The sequence below is a fragment of the Cryptomeria japonica genome, chromosome 2 (assembly GCF_030272615.1).
Source record: "Cryptomeria japonica chromosome 2, Sugi_1.0, whole genome shotgun sequence".
Lineage (NCBI taxonomy): Eukaryota > Viridiplantae > Streptophyta > Pinopsida > Cupressales > Cupressaceae > Cryptomeria > Cryptomeria japonica.
This window is the reverse complement of record NC_081406.1, coordinates 313,731,380-313,751,879: the sequence shown is the minus strand read 5'-3', so window position 1 is coordinate 313,751,879 and position 20,500 is coordinate 313,731,380. Positions and strand designations below refer to the sequence as shown.

At 36.1% G+C, this 20,500-nt stretch overlaps 1 protein-coding gene across 3 annotated transcripts in view; it reads left to right on the top strand.

Moving 5' to 3' along the window:
• The window catches only part of LOC131070224 (E3 ubiquitin-protein ligase PIB1), an 86,493-nt gene extending 74,844 nt beyond the window's left edge, over positions 1 to 11,649 (top strand). For 2 of the 3 annotated variants that reach the window (XM_058005727.2, XM_058005726.2), the window contains exons 6-10: positions 10,060 to 10,135; positions 10,263 to 10,322; positions 10,662 to 10,712; positions 10,789 to 10,867; positions 10,958 to 11,649. In XM_058005727.2, coding sequence (XP_057861710.1) covers positions 10,060 to 10,135; positions 10,263 to 10,322; positions 10,662 to 10,712; positions 10,789 to 10,867; positions 10,958 to 11,037 — 346 coding nt within the window. In that variant the 3' untranslated portion in view covers positions 11,038 to 11,649. The remainder of the gene's footprint in view (positions 1 to 10,059; positions 10,136 to 10,262; positions 10,323 to 10,661; positions 10,713 to 10,788; positions 10,868 to 10,957) is intronic. The other variant, XR_009112294.2, reaches the window with a different exon arrangement.
• The last annotated feature ends 8,851 nt before the right edge of the window (positions 11,650 to 20,500 follow it).

The window sequence follows — 20,500 nt, the reverse complement described above, 5'->3', positions numbered from 1 at the left end:
GACCCAAAAGTTAAGTACTTTCTGTAGACACCCAAAATTGACCCTTAACATTTGGTCAATTTATCCCTCTTGTATTCATCTAATCCTCTATCTCATTAAATTAGCGATTTATTTGTCTATTTTGTAACCATATCCCCTAGGCTATTAATTTGATTAATTTGCCTGTTTACTCATGTCCCCTTAATCCTTCATCTATTTAATTAAATAAATCCCTATATTTGTTTAATTAAATTTACCTTTTTCTATTTTCCTCCAAATTGGAATTAAAATCACTTTTCAATTCCCCCATTCATTCTCTCTCCAAACGTCCCATCCTCCTACTTTCCCACTTGCATCTAATTCTAATCCTGTTCACCTTCTAATCCCCACCTAATCCCCCTCTAATGGTGTGCACATCCCTAATCATGTGATTAGGGAGAGCCAAATCATGCCATAAATGGCCTCTCCACTTGACCAATTAGCCTTAAAGGCTATCTACTTTTGGGAAGGTACCACATGGGTCCTTCCCCTTTGTCTCCCTTTTAGGAATTTTTAATTCCTAAATTTCATTCTCCCACGTGCTTGGAATGTGGAGACAAACTTTGCCTTTATGGAAAAGTCTTGTCTACACTCCAAGTGGACATGTCCTTCAATCATTTCCCCTCACATGCATTCCTAGGTTGACACTTGTCAGCCTCCCATGAGAGTTGAGGACCAAATGATCCTCAACCATTGATCCCATGCATTGCATCGTAGCCCTCCATTCAATCTCCCTTCATTCATCCAACACTCAGCCAATTTTCAATCTATCACTCCATTATGCAACTTTGATCAACATCATGCAATCTTGAGCACAAGAGCACCCTTATGCTACCGAAATCTTGAGAACACATCAAAATTGTTATCATTGGGCAAACCGTTGTATCAAGGAGAGCTTCATGCTGTGTCTTCAATGGCTATTTCGTTGGTTTGAGCTCTTTTCTTGCCTCATCTTGATTTTTGCTTTGATTTGTGTTTTTGAGTTGTTTTTATTGCAAAATCAGTTCTTTTTGAAGCACATTTCCTTGCACACACTTTCAATTTGCATTTGCAATTTAAGCATTTAGGGTTATCAAAATCATAGTAGCAATACTCAGTAAAAGAACATGCGTAATCGTGGGCTGACAATTTTCCCATCTTCTTTTGATGTGCTGCATGACATGGTGGTCAAACCTGCAATTTAAAAAAAAGTTATGAAATTCAAAAATCTGCGTTTAAATGCACATGGACAAAAATGATGATTTATTAAAAAAACACAGAATTTTTTCCAGTTATGAAAGGCTGCTGGAGGTATTTCTGGGATTAGTGTTTGAAACTTTGATTGCTTTGAAAATTGAAATCGAGTCTTTTGACCTGTTTAGTGACTTTTTCATCATGTTTATAATTTTCATACAGAATAGTAATACATATTATATTTTTCTTTTGATGTCTATCCCCTCTTATGGCATGAAATAAGTTAAATATCAATATAGTTTTTTTGGGCTATTTTCATCAATACTATAATACTATATCTTTTTAATTTTTTATATTTTACTATGTTTTACCATATCTGGCCAATCATGTTATTATTGCAATCATAGATCTCTCAAAGGTCGGGAATGCCAGCCCCCATATTTGATGATTGTAAATATTAGTGATAAAATGGATGTCATTTATCTCACATTTGAGAAAAAAATTTGCCAACCACTGTATCCTTGACTCTCTTCCCTTGATTTTTTTTAGACTTAACCCACAAAGTCCACTTTTATGCTATGAGTATTACTTGCAAATGGTTCTACAGCTCAAGCATCTCTCCAATAAGATGAAATAGGATGCATATTGGGTTTCATTTAGTTTGAGGATTTCCTTTCTCAAAAAGGATTGAGACAGTACCAATGAGTTGTGGTGGTTGCATATGAACAGCTGCACCTCCTTTATTTGTCACAACCTATTTGATCCAGCTACAACAAAAATCTTTTGGGGAAAAGATCAGAAAACCAAAAAGTATAGGGTTTTTTAAAAAAATGGGGAAAAAATTGGATTATCCACAAACATAAAAAATGTGAAAAAAGAGAGAAACCTACTACGTTTTTATTCAAAGGCATTTTAATAGCGTAGAGATATAGAGAATAAAAATGACAGGAGTGATCTAGGGTGGAAGCCCCTAGCATGGTTGAGGGGAGCATTGCCCCTCTTGGGAGTTTGAGGGCAGTGCCCCCAATGAGGTCAAGGGGTTGTGCCCCATATGGGGTTCTGGGGGCATCCATTATTTATAATTTTATCATTTTTCACCAGGCTCCTAGACTCCAAACCCTTTCAAAAATGCTTGACTTTCAAACTTTTAAATTTGATGGTTTTAAAATTATCCTTTTTTTTTAACTAAAAGTTAAATAATATTAATATAATAATTATAATGTTAGAAATGGACAAGCTCATGGAACCCTAACACTTAACCTACAAATGGAATTTCAAATTCAATGAAACCCTAAATAAATTTAATTTATTGATTATGCTTCACAAGAAGATTATTTAATGGCATAGAGCGAAACTTCATGTAGCTAACAATTAACTTAAAATATGAATATTGATGATTGCTAGTAGAGCTTTTCAAACAAGGTAAAATGACTTCAAATAAATGATAAAAAATAAATTTTTGATTCTAGTACAGAAATGGGTATGGGTTTAGGGCCTCAGGTATAAGTATAGGTTCAATAACTATATCTATTTACAATTTTGAATATTTTTAACATTATATATTAATATATGTTTTTAAAATATAAATTAGCAAAAATATTCATCATCTTAAATATATATATTAAAAAAATTTGTAATTTGCAAATATATATTTAAAATATGTAAATATTTTGTAATTTACAAAATATATAAAAAAATTGGAATTTAAAACAACAACTTATAATTCATGAATTAAAAAATAAAAATAATACTGAAAAATCATAGACAACCCCTCACTCTCTTTCCCCTTCCACCGTTGCTTTTCAAAATGTTATTATATCAATAAATGCATCACAGATTGATTGAGGGATTTTCATTAAAATGGTGACTGATTTATTGTTTGATTGCGGCCATCCCGTGACAAGTAGACAGAAAGTTGGCATGCTCAATCCACAAAGTTGAGCTAGTCTAAATGATGGTATCCTCAGTATTGATCAAAGAATTTGGCAAACATGTAAGGCTGATTGTAATGCTTCTGACAAGAGTGAAGAGAACAGTCTCTTATTGGAATCCCATTATCAAACAATCGGAGTACAAATTCCTCCATTTATCTTTTATTTCTCCTGATGCTTCCCACAGATGGAAAAATACTATTGAAGTCTTTCAATAAGAGGCAACCAAGATTTGCACATACTATCAGTGCTGTTTTGCAAATGTTATGTTGAAATGAATATTATCTCCTATAAGTGTTTCCATCAGCTGGATTATTCTGCAGATCACTTAGTATCTTGTCTCCTCTAACACTCTTTGTAGATTATAGCTTAGCTTTAGGAATCCAGAGTTGGATGACAGATTTCAAAGACTCCATGAAGCAGCAACGCACCATGAGACTATGGTAACTTTACCATTTCACTGCTGGCGTTTTGCATAAAATAACTTACCAATGGCTCCAATAATGAAATTTGAGGATCCAAAAAGTCATCATTTCATGGAACCATAAAATGTCTACTTCAAATGAAAACATGTTTGTAAAATTGGTAAAATAGCACAAATAAATACATTCCATGAATAAGAAAACCAAATGGAAAAACAAGATATCTAAATGTAAAATAGAATTCGTTTATAAAACGTATGTCATTCCCAAATGGTTACCAATATGGATTGTCATTAGGAATGCAGTAGTTAGATGGCTTAGAACCTAGTCATCTCAAAATGAATCACCAGAAATGAGTAAACTTATAATTTGAAAACCACTGAAACTTTCAATACACACTTATAAATCCACTGAAAGACACATCGACGGACTAACAATCATCAATTGCCATATATATCCACAAATGAATATTCATGAAGGACAAATTAGAAAATTTTGGGAAGGATCATTCAGTGCAGATAATTAGAATTATCCTTTGTAGAGATATTAATTCTTAACAAAGAACTTCGATAAAACATAGAAGAACATGTCTGGACAAAACATCAGCCTGGAGAAATCTAAGGTATACTTCTTCAACAGAGGCCCCAAAGACAACAGGCCTGGCTGCCATATTGAAATTTGAAATCAGTCATCTTTGAAGCAAATATCTGGGAGCTACTCTTTTCACATGAGCTATTCAAAAAGCTGTCTCTCAGTCTATCAGATAAAATTGCTAGCAAAACCACAGCCTACACAGGAAAGTAGCTGGCTTGGCTGGACAATGGGTGATGATGAGATCTGTTCTTCAGTCCATTCCCATCTAAATGTGCTCAGTGATGAAAGTTTCTGTGCAATTCTTGAAATTGTTGAATCAGCTCCTGCAAAAGTAAAAGCTTCATTTGGCAGGGCTTGTATGAAAAGAAATTTTTTCTTGTCAGCTGGAAATCGATCTTTTTCACAGGAAGCCGAGAGGTGCTAAATTAAGAGACAGGGATTCACATCATAGGTTTGGGAGCAAAGTTGCATGGAGATTCTATGAGGAAGCCCTGAACCTATAGCAGATTTACACGGGCGAAGTACTTGAACAACAATGCCCTAGAGCATTTATTTTCTCTTGAGTCTCCAATGACTCCAGCTTGTGTAACTTTATTTGAGATTGTAGAATTATTATTTCTTAAAAAGTAATGTGGGAAAACTTGGTGGAGCCTCTGCTTGCTTCTGGCAAGATTCATGGATGAGCTATCCTTCCTAGCTTAGGAGATGGGTCTGGATGACATCAAAATTTCTGCTTTGAAGCACTGGGGAGAGAAAGATAGAGGCTACAGCTCATTGATTCCAACAGTGGGTGGAAATCAAAGGTTTTGAAAGCTTTTCAGAAATTGGTAGGAGCTGGAAAAGCTTATGCTGATCAGCAAGGAAATCCCAACGGGATCTTAATAGAGAGGAAGTTGACACACATACAGTATCGTGATGCCCTTCACTGGGCAGCAGCTAATAGTAGAGTATAGTAAGTCAGCCTTATGAGTGGCATGTTTGCAAGATGCCCCCTTGCAAATCCAATTTGATTTCACTCAAGACAAGTTGAAGAGAAGAGGCTCCAACGCCCCAGCTGGTGTGTCTTATGCAAGGAGAGTAATGCAGGACATTTGCTTCTTTCTTGTCACTATGTTTTAGAATCTGGCACTCGTTGCTAAAAAAGGCAATCTTTGCTTGACCATCCATCCATCTCAATGATGTTTCACTCGTAGCCATTTATCGATTAAAATTTTCAGCTCAAAGCCTTATGGAGAGGGTTTCCCTCACTAATTATGTGGAATATATAGCTTAAACATAATAGAAGGATTTTCAGGCTATGCGCATTGTAGGATTGGTGTGCCAGTAGAATTGAAGTTACCATTTCAAAATGGTCTCTTGATAGGAAAGCATCACTATTATGAGGTAAATAAGGACGGGCTGCTGTTAAAATAGTGGTTCCTCACCAAACTAGTTCCCACTAAACAGAAAATTGATTCAAATGTTGTAAGGACTAACTCCAAATGGCTGCTTCCACTGTTGGACTCTTGAAGTTGAGTTCTGATGTTGCCTCCAAGAGGAACCTTAGAGTTGTAGGGGTAGGTTGCCCAGTAAGGGATGTCAAAGGAAGTTTAATCTTGATTGCTTTTGTCCACATCATAATTGGTTCCTAAAATAAAGATGAGGCAGTTGGCTTGGTGGAGGTCTTAAAAATCTCACCAAAAAAAATCATCTTTGGAGGTAGAGGGTGATATCTAGGTGGCCATCAATGCAATGAAGATAGTTAGACTCCAAGTTGGAAGCGTGACCATATCCTAAAAGAACCTAGAAGTTTGACTGTGAAATTTGAAAGTACCTACCTTTTAGCTAACATTGGGCTAGCCTTGGATGATTTCATTTCCTTCACAAGCTTCAAGGTGGATGATTAGCTAGGTTTGGATTGCTTGTTAGATCTAGAGGTCCATTCCTATTCTACATGTACCCTTGACCTTTTAGGGGCCCCACTAAATCTAATTACCCCTTAAACTACAAAAAACAAGATGAGAATGACTAAAAGGACTGTGGACTTGGCTCTTGACATAAAGGACATCATCTCTTTGGAAAATGACAATTTCACCCTTCTCTACACTAGGTTTGTATGGGCTCGTTCAATGAAGAGTCTCCTCAACAGCTCTCTCTTTCTCAACATTGTTGTGGCAAGCAGACAGCCCCTGAGACAGGGTGAAATCTTTGCGTTACTTAAATATAAAATCAGCGATACTTCACTGCTTGCTCTCCTAGCTTGCAACAGCCATTTGAAGTAGAGATTTGTGCTAGTGAGTATGCCATGGATGCCTTATTTTAACAAGGAGGTAAAGACAATTTCTTATAATTCAAAGGTTTTTACATCACCAGGTAGAGGATATCTGCTTTATTATTAAGAATTATATTCACTAGTTTGGGCATTAGGAAATGTAAATATTATTTGTTGGGCTAAGAAACTGTTTTGTATGCTAACCACCAAACTCTACAATATATGCATGAAGAAAATAGGTTGCTACACAACACTACAAGTGGATGGGATTTTTGCAATAATTCAATTTGGCAATCAAGGACTAAAAGGGGAACACAAACATAGTGTTAGACATGTTATCTGGGCCACCTATCTCAAGGCTAATTTCAACCCTGGTCATGGTTCCTCAACTTGAGTCTTTTACCAAAGAGGTGTATGGAGATTAATATGCTCATGATTCTGATTTAGTCACCAAGAGTGTAGAAAATGCCTACCTTATGGATGGTCTGCTCTGCAAGTTGGGAAAAATTAGCAAGATAGCATATAGAGAGGGCCTTGGCTATATTGGCTAGAGGTAGGTAGGCTGAGGGAAGATGGGTAAGGAAGTGCGGTATAGTGTGTATCAAAAGAACAAAAAATTCTCTACTGATAGGGGAAGTGTGTACCTTCAAAGTTGCAGGCCATTTTGGAGTTGGTAAGATATTGCCTCATTTGCAAAGTTGTGTGTTCACCTAAAATGCAGCAAGAAGCAGCTAAATTTATTAGAGGTGCAAACTTGGTTGAACCATTACATTTAAAACAAGGAAAGTTAGGGATGCATATGGCTTTTCTGGTGCCCAAGAGACTATGGGAAAGTTGTTTCCATGAATTTGTTGGTGGTTTACCATTGAGGAGATGTGGGCATGGTTATCTTTTTGTAGTTGTGGTGGATATATTTAGCAAGATGTGCATTCAAAAGTCATACAAGAAGTCTGTCTTAGGAAAACAGGCAGCTGAATTGTTCTTTTCAAATGTTCCGGTGCACTTTGGGCTACCGAAATCTATTGTTTCAGACGGAGAATCCATATTTGTAGGGATATTTTGTTGCACATGTGGGACAAAATGGTTACAAGACTCCAAAAGTGTACAACTTTCCATCCACCAACTGATAGGGAAACAAAGGTGGTGCGTGGACCTTGGTGCAAGTCATTAGAGGTCAGAATGAGAAGTGCCCAAAGACTTGGGATCAGAGAAACGAGAATCGCCCGGACTCGCCCAAACTCGGCGTGTCCGGGTTTGAGTCATGCCTCCCGAGTCTGCAGAGCTCGAACTCGGTCTCGATCGAGTCCAAGAGGCAAAATCGCCAGACTCGCCAAGTTGGTGAGTTTGGCCTAAAACCGCCAAACTCGAGGAGTCCCGTGCTTGAAACTTGGCCGCCAGCTGGGTTAAATAAAATGACAAAAAAACATTTTAAAAAGTTTTTTTAACTTTATTTTTTGTTATTCTATAAGAGGTTGATCTTGATGTAGAGTGGGCCACTGAGATAGATCCTGTGGCTGTCTTTAGTGATGATGACACTGATTGGATTGACCAGGTAGATATAGATGCTGAGGCTGTAGCCATGGCAAAGGAGGAGCGGAGAGAACAAGTAGAGACAGGAGATTCAAAGGCAGATAGTGACACAGATGTTCCCGATGTTGATGAGCATGGCATGGTGTCACGGGGAGCGGCTATGGCTGCCGAATCATCCAGGACCTACCTTAGACGCCTTTGCAAGGGGCCGGGGCCGGAGGGTGTAGGCTCCTCTGAGCCATAGGCTTGTTGTTTTATTTACCTTCAGTATTTGTATGGAACATTTGATGATGATCATATGATGACATGGATTTTTTATTCCATGAGTTTTGTAATATTGTATACATTTGACAATATTTATATATCTATGTTTGTTATTTCCTTCAGCTACAATTTGCGTTTATGCTTATGTGATTGATGTATACTTGTGTATGTAATCAAATGAGCCGAGTTTGATGATGTTATTGTGTCTTTAAGGTGTATTCAATAAATGGTGCATGAAACAAGTTTTAAATCTTTAAAAATCTCTAATTTCTTGAGTTTTTCACTTTCCTGAGTCCAGTCGAGTTTGAAGCAGAGTCTGACTCCGAGTCCCGAGACCGAGTTTGGGTTGGCCTTGCCGAGTCCGAGCCGGGTCTGATTCCCGTTTCTTTGCTTGGGATGATTCTTTGCCTTATATACAACTCTCATACAAAGAGCAATTCATGTAGCAACAAAAAAAGTCACATTTTGAGGCTTTATTTGTATTATTTTCCTACCAAACCACTTGATGTTACATTGGAACAGCAGGACAAGTAAGGAGCAAAAGTTTCAGAGGTGGAAAGAGTCAATTGATTCATTGAGTGGATTAGACAAGTCCAGCTCAAGGTTAAAGACCAAGGAGGCCTCAAGAAATGTACGAGAGCAGGCATGACCAGCATCATAGAGAGCATGAACTCAAGATGGGAGACAAGGCATGATTGTTCTGAGGAAAAGAAGGCTACAAGGACTAGTCAAGAAGGTGAGACCATTGAGATATGGGTCCTTCACCATCTTGAATGATTTTGAAAACAATACTTTTAGACTTGATCTACCCCCATACATGAAGATGCATTCAATGGTAAGTTGTGAATACCTGCATTTGTATGAGCTATTCATGTTGGGTGAAGAAGATGAAGAGCAGCTGCTGCTCTCATTGGAGATTTCGGTGTTGATGAACAAGCCATACTTTCAGAAGATCCAGTGTTGCAAAAGAAGACCAAAGAGACCAGAAGAGGTGGCCAGGATTCTTGACAGATATGACTCAAAGGACAAGTGCCAAAGCAGGAAAAATGGTACTCAAAGGAGAAAGTGGGAGAATCTTTCCACACGTGGGGTCTCATTAAGATTTTGTGGCACCAAAACTGTTTCTTGTAAGAAATGTATTATCCATAAGGATTCAGGAAAGGATAACACATTAGCACAACTTTAGTTTCAGTCGTCAAAACACCTCAGAGACAGAACCATCTGTTCCAACTGGACATGGTTTTGAAGCTGCTGGTTTCCTTAAGAGACAGGGCAGTTACGTAATCACCATTTCTTTTAAAGGTTGGGGTAGTTACTAAACCAATGGGGCAGTTTTGTCTTAATTGAACATATAAGAAGTTGAACTAACCAGTCTGACTTTATCTCTTCATTTCTGTGTTAGGAGACCTTTGAATGTATGGTTGGTGGCTTCCAATGCCTATATGAAGACATGTAGAGGGTGAGTAAGAGTTGGGGGAGGCAAGATTCAGTGAGAAGGAAAACTAAAAATTGTATCTCCTCTCTCTGTACTTATTTGTTTTGAGCAATGATAATCAGGTAGGCAAGCAGTTGTCACTACCAATTGTTTTTTCCCCATCCCAGGGTTATTTAGGATAAAGATCTTGATTTGTGCTGCAAAAGTTTCTTTCTTTCAGATCCAAGTAACATTTCAGACCTATAATTAGCTGTCATTTGAGAAAATCAAGCAGCACAGCAGTATAGGTGTGTAGTTTGTGCAATTCTAGTATAAGCAAGAGAAACTATGGATTACTTTGGCAGATTCCAATTTCTTGATCTGTTTGTCTTAATTTTGCATTCACCACTCAATATCTTTTTGTAACTGGTTGGATACTGATAGAACTATTGTTTCTTACAGTGTATTTTTCAATAGTGGGCAAATGACCAATGGAACCATGGAAACAAATTCCAAAGATTATGAAACCAGTGGAGAGGTGAATTTTATTAATAAATAGTCACAATAAATGCCCGTCATGATTGTGCTTCAGCTCAAGAAAGGTATACAGTATATAATAATCAAATAATTGATTTCTATAAACTTTTGTTTTCTTTGTTTACCAGGGTTTGCGGGAGGCTATCAAGAATGGTGATGTATCTGCTGTAAAAGAGCTTCTAATGCAGGTAAATGGATGAGTGAGATTGCTTTGTATTGCAATAATAGAAGCAGCATCATTGATAAGTAATTTTATTTACTGGTTGTGTTTAGAGTGCTCTTTTGACATCATTTATAAGTAAAATTTTCTGAAAACAAAGTTAAGAACAGCTTCTCTTAACGTTTGGAATTTTGTTTTGACAATTGAAAGTTTCATCATTTAGTAATGCAACGGGCAGTGTGTTTGTCCTCTTGCACTGACCTCTTTCATTTCGAAGGTTGAATTCTATAATGCAGTCATATGTTGTTTTCCATAAAGTGTTACACAAATTAAGAATATCTGAGGGAAGTTGTCTGGTCTGTGACAGGGTGTGGATGCTAACTATTGTGACAAGCAGGGAATGTCTCTATTACATTTGGTAAATACTCAGTTTTTCCTTTACCTTATAAAACATTTTGTAATTGTTGTCTGATTGCCATGATTTTGTTTGGCAGGCTACAGTTTTTAATCACACAGAAATCACATTTATTCTTATGAATGCCGGAGCTAATGTAGATGCAAAGAATGCTCAAGGTAATGCCCAATTTCGCCACCAATTTATGTTACCTTTACGTTCTGTGATGCCTGTACTTACATGTTGATTATGGGTTTCACATTTTTCAGGAGAAACTCCACTTGATTGTGCACAGACTATGCTACAATATAAAATGCATCAGAAAATGCAAGAAGCTGGTCATAGGTAGTGACCAGTTCATGGCTCTTTCTGTATAACCAGCTTAAATGCTTTCTAAGCATACAGCAGTTTTGCTCTTCTGTAAATGTTTTATTGTTACCCGTGTGTAATATATAGTTCCATTGGTTTACAATTCGGAAGAGCTTACAAAATTAAGATGATTGCCACTTGTACATGACTAATGTAACAAATTACTTGCAACTTACACATCTAGGTGAAAACTGTCCATCCTGATCTTAAAGTTGCAATTCCTAAACTTCAAGTGGCGCTGAAAGGTCAGGCTCTGAGTTAGGTTTGTTCATGAAAGATTCATATAACTGCAGATAATCCACAGTAATTGGAAGTTGAGGCATGAGAGTTGGATATTATAGAATCATAGATTATTGTGTATGTTTGGTTTGTGGTTGATATGCAGATTTTTGGGTGAAACACTTTTCGGGTCTATGTTCCATTTGATTGGGTTTTGTTATCATGTACATCTCATCTATTAGGTGGGCTATATGTGGAGAATAAATACTTTAGGTGGGCTATATGTGGAGAATAAATACTTTTTCACTTATTTAGAGACATGATGTGGAACTTCAGTTTAATTTATATTATATTCTCGTGTAAGTTTCTGAGACTTTCTTTGTTGGGCTCTCTGCCTAAATATTTCGAGTATGGTGAAACTTGAAGTCAATAATGCATGTCCTGAGCTTGACAATTCCGACTTACATCACACAAGAAAGTACTAAAGCATATATAAGATATGTTGTAAAATGTGCAAATTTTGAAATAATTTAATAAATAGATCTAAGATAGCGGGATTTTAACAAGCTGAATTTTTTTTTAATTTTTGGGCTTTGAGGGAAAGTATAGTGATTCTGGTGCTTTTTGTTGTTACTAATATAATTTTCCAGTACGATTTTAGTTTTTTATTTGGTTGACATTTAATAGCAGTTATATCTGAGCAATTATGCCTATGATAGCAGCATGGTAGAAGTCCAGGTGTGCATGTTGTTCGTTGTTCAATAACAAAATTCCTATGTTCCACCAAGATTCTGGGACGGGGGACATGTTTTGGGGACAGAATTTTTTAGGCTATTTTTTGGGATGGCAGGGGACAACTGAGAAATTGATTATATAAAAATACAAAACATTTTAAAATGGGAAATTTCAAATATCTAAATGGTAACATTGATAACAATGATAAAGCAATTTTTTTATGCATAATTTTTTTTTTTAATAAATAAACGTAATGGAAAATGATGCCTGCATTTCCATATTCAATTCTCACTTAGTTCATAGTTTAAGACCAAATTATGTAATACTTATTAAATAAGGTGAAAAATATTTTTGAAATATATGTTTAATAAATCTGCTCAAGACAGAACTAATAAGGAGCTAGGGATGAGGATATTGCATAGATACTTGGTGCTACAAGAAAAAGATCTGAAATATGGCATATTATCCTAGGCTCTTAATTGGTTTTGTATAGATAGAGAGTATTAGGCATTTTTTTAGAAGATATTTTAAACAGTACCCAGAGTGAAACAAAGATAACATTATAAAACAAGACACCATATGATTAGAGAACATCAATATTCTATATTTAATGATCAAACAAAGGCACGGGATCCCTGGAGCGGAGGAAATTGTAGCTATGGATGACGAATCTGAAACAGAGAATTGACGCGTTGTCATACAAACTAATTTCAATACTGCTTTTGTGTTCAACTGTAAATATTTTTGTGATAACATTGGTATCCTAGGTTTTATCATCCAAATATGAGCTGTTAAATTTGATAATACTCTCATGCTTTAGTGTCCTCAATAAATGGATTTCAGAATAGAGGCATTCCAAATTATAATGTGTTTGTAAAACACCACATACTTTCTTTTGTTATCATTGTTATCATGTAGAATATTTGATGAGGCAACGCGGGCATCATTTTCCATTACTTGCTGGCTTCGTTTTACTAGCTTGGCTGCAATTTTTTTGCATGTAGAAATGAACAAATATTAGATATGGAGTCAATATTTTGTTATGATAGGACAAGAGGGGTGTGGGGGCCACAAACAACAAATAAAAAGGTCTTTATATCTACAGCCTTTTTAAAACATGAACATGCTCCAACTATAGAGGATAACCAGCTGCCCCTGAAACTATTGGGCGACGTATGAACGTCCCTAATTGGCTTAGGGGTGACTGGCCGTCCCCTACCTATCCTTTTCCTGTCTTTGTGCCTAGGATGTTCTTGCCTTTTTGTCAAATTGTGGATGATTAGGAAATGTCTTTAAGCCATCCCCTTGTCCCCGAGACGTCCCCAGTAAGTTGAACTGTCAAAATATGGGCACCAATCTTGCAACCATAATGAAATAGAATGCCACCAAATAAGACCATCTAGATGATAAAGATAACATTTTGATGTAATGTTACATGGAAAATCCAAAACTTTTGGAAATTAAGTCTTTATGCTAGCAAATAAATTTCACAAGGTGTTCATTGTCCTATTATTGGAGTGATGGCTATATTGTTAACCTTTACATTTCATAATTTGGCAAATGGGTACACATTGGAAAGTTGGGCATACTTATCATTTTTAATTAATAGTTTCATTCTTTGTTTGAGACTACCTTTGATAAGGACCACTTTTACTAGAGGTTTTAGATTTGACTTGTAACTAATGAGTGTTCATGATTATTACATGCAACTTGCTTTATATCAATTTAAATTTTAAAAGTTTTATGAAAAATGCAGACTTCGAGTCATTCAACTCTCATGATGCTATTTTTTTCTTTTGTTCTCCCAAAAAAGCTTGAGGTTTCCTTATGAAATTCTATATTTCACATGTTACTCCAAATTAGATATTAAATTCTATTTGATTTGAAGATATCAATTAGATTTTTTTCACATGTTCTAGATATCACAAATGGTTTTAGATTTTTATTTTTAATCATCAATTGTAGAAGAATAACAAAATTATTATTATTCATTGGCACATTAAAATTATTATTATTCATGAGCCACTTTATCTTTTTTTAATATATAATTATAATTTAGTTCACCATTTAATTGTTAGTTACTATTTCACCATTTAATTGTTAATTACTGTTTCACCATTTAATTGTTAATTACTATTTCACCATTTAATTAGACCTAGGTTTTCATTAAATAACATTTCGTTTCCCTAAATTTTGATGAACTTGTGATTCATGCTCAAAGCTAGTTCTTTGCCTTGGGGTTTTTCTTCTTTCATCTTTCATTTTTCAGATCTATTATTTTTTGAATTTTCCCATCCTTTTGGATCTAAAATTTATTTTATTCTATTGCTTTCATTTTAATTTAGTTCTTTTAATCTCTAGTGCATTACCTCTTAGTTTGCATGCTAAAGAAACTTCCAAAGTCACTTGTTACCATTAGGCACAATCCTAGGCTTAATGGTTTGTAGCCATGTGCCAATTGGATGCTCACATGATTGAAAATCTATCCACTATTACATACCTTAATGATGAAGAGGCATTTGACAAGGATGCATATGTTACATATGTGGGAGCCATAAGGAAAAAAGAAATAGCCAATAAGCTGCGAATGTCCACCTATCCCTAGCTTGAGTTATACAATGTGTTGGTACTAAATGTATGATTGAAATGCTAGATGATCACATTTTGATGCTATTGTTAGAGGTGATTCATTATGGAGATATTTCGTGAAATATGTGTACTCGTTGCAGGCTTGCCCAAACTATTATTATTATGTTGCAGGTCATGGTCATGTGCATAATTATTGATGTTGTAATCAAAGGCTATCATGATTGTATCATTTAATTGTAATATGATTATGGATATGATGTTAGATCCCATTGGGTGATACTCAATGCTTTGACTATTGATATGTATTTTGAGTGGGTATGCTTGACATGTGTGTAAGTGGTTACAAGTACAAAGTATGACTTCACCTGACTCCACGTGTTTGAGCATAGCCCAATGGTGGTTATATGGAGGTGTCACATTGGTAACAATTATATGCCTTGCCCCTTGTACTTGATACAAGTGTGATACCCTATTTGTTTATTAGTGGACTTGAAATTGTCTTTGGTATGATTTTCAAAGACCCAATCCTATGTGAATGTCCAATATATGTGTGTTTTAGTATTTGATTAAATTTGTATTTTTTCATAAATTTAATTTGAAAATATGCTTTTATGGATTTAAATGGATTGTTGGGTCTAGGTGAAAAGAACATAATCATTCCCCTGTTGCTATGGTTGGTGTTGTGGGTGTTGGGGTTCCCCCTCCAAGGCCATTTTCTATTGTTGGTGGGTGGAGCTTTGCTCATGTTGTCAGATCTAAGGCTGCTTATCCACCCAAGGGGAACACTCGCCCTCTTCCTTGTGCCAAGACCTCCCCTATTGTGATTTGTGGCCAAGATGTGGTGGAAAATGTGGATTTCAACCAATGTTGTGGGTTGGTGTGTAGATTTGTTGGTCTCTGACCTTCTTTATTGGATCTACATAGCTAGGTAATGGATTCTTGGAAGCCCTTGGTTGTTGGTAACATTGAACTCTCCCTCGTGCTAAGGGTTTTTATTGCTTCTGATGGTCGTGACTTGGTGTTGAGCAAGTTGTGGGCTTGGGGAGTTAACTCGCTCTCATTCAAACCCTGAAAAACTTCCTTTAGCCCTCTTACTAAACCACTCAATGTGCATCTAGTGTGGGTTCATCTTCCCATTATTCTCCTTCATTTTTGGGAGAATTCTTGTTTTGAGGCCATTGGCAACTTTATCGGCCGCTTCTTGAAGGTTGATGATTGCATTTCCATCAAGGATCATTATACATTTGCATGCATTTTGATTGATATTGGCATCTCCATGCCTCTTCACGGGGATGTGATTCTCATAGTTGGAGATATGTCATGGACACAATTGCTGGATTATAATGGCCTCCCCTTTCAATGTCATCGATGCATCTCTAGTGGTTACTTAGTCATAAATTGTTCTCTCACACTGTAAACGTGTTGCCACTTAGTGAAAGGATGCTAATGGTGATCACTTGATTGTCCTGACTTCTTATTCTTCTTTTGATGACTCTTCACAGGTTGATGATGATGACTCCTAGGTTGATATTGTGCCTCTTATTGTTGGTGTGGCCTCTCCTGGACTCATGGATCCTACTCTACCTCTTGCAGTTGGTGTGGTCTCCTCGGGCCCCTTGGACCCTACTTTGCCTGTTGCTCCTCTACTCCAACCTTTGGTGGATGACATTTTTCCTAGTCAACATTTTGCTCCTTGTGTTGATGGACTCTCTAAGGGGATTACCCCTCTTGATCCCCCCTGTTATGATGTTCCAAATGATAGTATTGTTTGGATTGTTGTTCGTCGATAGCGAAAAGATCACTCTTCCTCCTCCCAAACTATTCCCTAAGTTGTAGGTGAGATTTCTACAAACCCTTCACATGGGTTACTAGTTGTTTTGCTAGAGTGTTGTAAGTGGTCTTTTATGGCCTTTGTCTTGCTATCATTGGTATGTTCATGACCTATTGTAAGTGGCATGTTTGGTCTATATTTGTATAGCATCAACACCCTTGGTTTGCTTCTTTTATAATAAAAAAAAACATAAATGAAGTTAAGTTATTTTATTTCCAAAAGGACCTTAGGCTGGGAATTCTTGTTATGGTTAATTTAATTGTGTATTAAGAGTTCATATTGTGCTTATATAGATTTAAATGTTGAATATCAATTGGATATGTATATTAAATGTTTATATTAGCTTTGTAGAATAAGACATTTGTAATCAATGGAAAAAATAAAGGAAATGCACTAATGGTAGCCCTACCTTTCTAAAGGGTGTGTTGCCGAATAACTCCTTTTGTTGGTTGGTGGTGTAATAGGGTATGAGGTTGTTTGCCGGCGATAATTGTTGGAGTAGTTCCTATTGGAGTAGACTGGTTCACTCTGGGCTCTGGATCTATAGCTGTTGGAGCTACTATAGGCTCGAATTGTTCTGGGTGTAACTCTTCCTTGGACATGGATTTGTTGCTCGAGCTAGTGAGGATGAGTTGTTCGAGATATTGGTTGATAATAGTGTCAGCAACTAAAAAACTATAGGTGATCTTACTCTTTGTAGAATCTGGCGATTATGTACATAACATGGTCACATCAGCAAAGCAACAACTATATCCACCCGGCCCCCCTTAATTAATTAGCCCCCATAGAATTGTAGGGTGCCCTTAAAATAGCAGGGGGAGGTTAGATTAATTTGTGGGAGGCTATAGTTGATTCCCACCCTTTCTCGAATTTTATTTATTTTTATTTTAAAAAGTGAGAACCGGAAAAGAGTAAAATAGGAAAAAGGGCTTTTTCATTTTCATAATATTATTTAAGGAAAAGAAATTTGAGAAGGCAATAACCCTCTCCTTGGTCAATTTTTGTTTCTTTGTGATTGTGGGAGTAAATGGAGGGCAACTTTGCTGGGGTTTGAAGCAATGCATTAGGAATTGGTAGGAGATCATTCACATACATCGATTTGAGCATTTGTGAAAAAATAAAAGAAATGCATTATTTTATTTATTTTTATTTTCAAAAAGTGAGAATTGGAAAAGAGTAAAATAGGAAAAAGGGCTTTTTCATTTTCATAATTTTATTTTTGGAAAAACAATTTGAGAAGGCAAAAGCCCTCTCCTTGGTCAATTTTTGTTTTTTGGGATTGTCGGAGTAAATGGAGGGTGATTTTGATGGGGTTTGAAGCAATGTATTAGAAATTGGTAGGAGATCATTTGTATGCATGGATTTGAGCATCTGTGAAGTGTGTTTGAAGCTTATTCCATTTCAGTTTTTGACAAAATTTGAGGTAAGTTTCTCATATCTTCTTGCTTGTTCATTATTTCTTAACTTGAATAATTGAAATAGGATCTAGAGAAGGTTAGGACCTCTTAATGCCTTTCATTTTACAAATTTTTATTGTGTATAATTTATTTTGTAATTTTTTTGAGAAATTTCCTTGAACGTCGTTATAGTGCCCAAATTTTTGAGAATTGAAATTTTCCTTGAATGTCATTATAGCTTAGAATGGGTGTTGGGCATGTTTAGAGAGAAAGGGTAACTCTAGATTTTTGAAATTTAAAAATTAATTTTTGAAGTTTTTCTTTAATGGAGGTTTTGGGAAAATGTATGATTTTTCATTGAAATAAATTTGGAAAAATAAAATTGTGAGAGATTCCCAATGAACCTTATTGTGAGACCAGAAGTCTCCTTTGTGAAATATTGAATCAAACCAAATGAAATCATGTTATAAAATTTAAATGTGAAAATTATTGTTGCATTGATTTTTGTGCCTTCTTCTAGTTTGGATATGTGATGTATTTATGATTTTATTCTTTTTTTGTCTTGGAACTACTCCTGTACAAAGTGATATTTCACCTCTTATGGTCATTGAATGAACTAGCATTATGTATTGGTGTCTTACCTCATCTCTTGTGAGGGGTATAGTGGTACACCAATTGGCAGGTACATGATCCCATTGTGATATCTCCCAGGGTTAGTTCATTTGGATGTTGATTGAGACCTTATCTTTTATGTGTCTTGAGAATGTGATTTTATGTATACTTGGATGCTATGTTTACTCTATGATTGGTTTGAGTGTATACCTTCACCCCATGTGCTTTGCATGTGTGTTTGGGCCTTGTGACATCTCCTAGTATTATGAGAGTGGATCTTTTGATTCCACATGGTAGGGTGTCATGGAAACCGCCATTGGGAACCATAAGTTTGAAGTTTGTGGATCAAGTTGGATCCTTGGATTCTTATTCCCTTCTTGCATTTACTTTATGTACTTAATTTCATTCATATATAAAAAGTGTAACTGAGGACATTTGAATCTTATTATCTTGTAATTGTAATGTTTATTGGACCTCCTTATTGGATGGATTGTAATCATGATACATATATGGTACTAATTTTATCAATATTTTTTTATGTGTATTGATGTTGGTATCAAGGACAAATGCTTTCTTGTAGGCCTTTTACACTTTATTGCAATTGAATAAAACGAACATAGGAATATTTCAATTTGGCTTAAAATGAACATACTAAGTCTTAGATTCTTCTAGGGAATTGTTGTGTTCTTTTCATGTCCATGTCTTGGTCCTAGATTATCTTTCCTAGGATTTTGTGAAGTTTTGAGCCAAATAGGACCCTCTTGTAACGTCTTGTAAAGTTTTGTAAGAGTTGTTTAGTGTTGTTTCTTTTTTCCCTTGTGTCATTTTGTTTATGAAAGCATGCATGTGTGTTGGGAATGTCTTAATGCACCTCCCTACCTTCTCCTCCATATATCAATGTTGTTTCATGCCCACGAGAGATAATTCTTTTTTCAAGCCTTGTGTCATTTTCATCGTTTTAGGATATAATGTTTGTTAAGAGTTGTCTTTGGCTAGTTTGGGATGTTTGGCATGTCTTGGGGATCGTACCCTTGCTTTTAATTTATCATTGGTTTGGACACTAGAGCCCTGAAGGGATTATAAAGCATTGTCTAGACTACAATGCTAGTAGAGGATTCTAATGCGAAACTGGGACTACAATGTGTGGGCACTAGTGTCATCAAACTACTTGATTTTGTAATCTTGTCGATGTAGACCTTTGTAAAGCATTTTAGGGGGGGACCATGTGTATGAAAATTATCTTCCTTGGTCTCTAGAGCCTTCCCAAGATGTCATTGTGTTGAAAAATGTCTTGTATCGAGAGTTAGGTCATCTCCTTGCCTTGGTAAGCATTCAGTTTCTTGGAAGTTACTTTTCATCCTTTCATTTGGCATAGAGTTTGTGCCTCTTGGTTAGGAAAACACTTGAGTACGTTGGTCTCTGGGTTTGATATTTGTCTTTGATCTTGTTGATTGGATTGAGGTGATTGCACTCTCATCTTATTGCTTGTCTCAGAAATTGGTAGTCATTGTCTAGTTGAGTAATGTTAGCTCCTAGGCATCCTTTTATCGATGTCAATTTTTGAGTGTGTTGTTAAGAGATTTTAGGTGTGGTTTTATGTGGATTGGAGGTTAATGATTCCCTCATCCCATACTTGTGTGGTTTGTGAGAGAATGTGATCATGGGTAAGAGCACAATCATTATCAAGGTGTCATCCTTACTCTTTTCTATTGTGGAGGATTTGTCCTATGATTGTTAGTATTCTGCTGGTGCCTCCTTGCTTATACAATGGTGAGGTCATCCTTTTTTTATTGCCTTCATGTTGTTGTGTATACATGACACTTGTGTGAACTTTTTCATGCAAGTGTCACATGTTGTCACATTTTTAGTATTGTGGTTGTTTTGTTTTAGAAAAAAATATTCTGTCAATTTTTGCCTTGGTCCTTTAGATGGGCATTAAAAGATACAACTTCTAAAGATAGACATTAGTAAACTAAATGGTTATGCCAACACTTTTATCATATTCATTAATTATGTTGACCAAATCATATGGATTGAATATTCCATGCCATATAGATCGA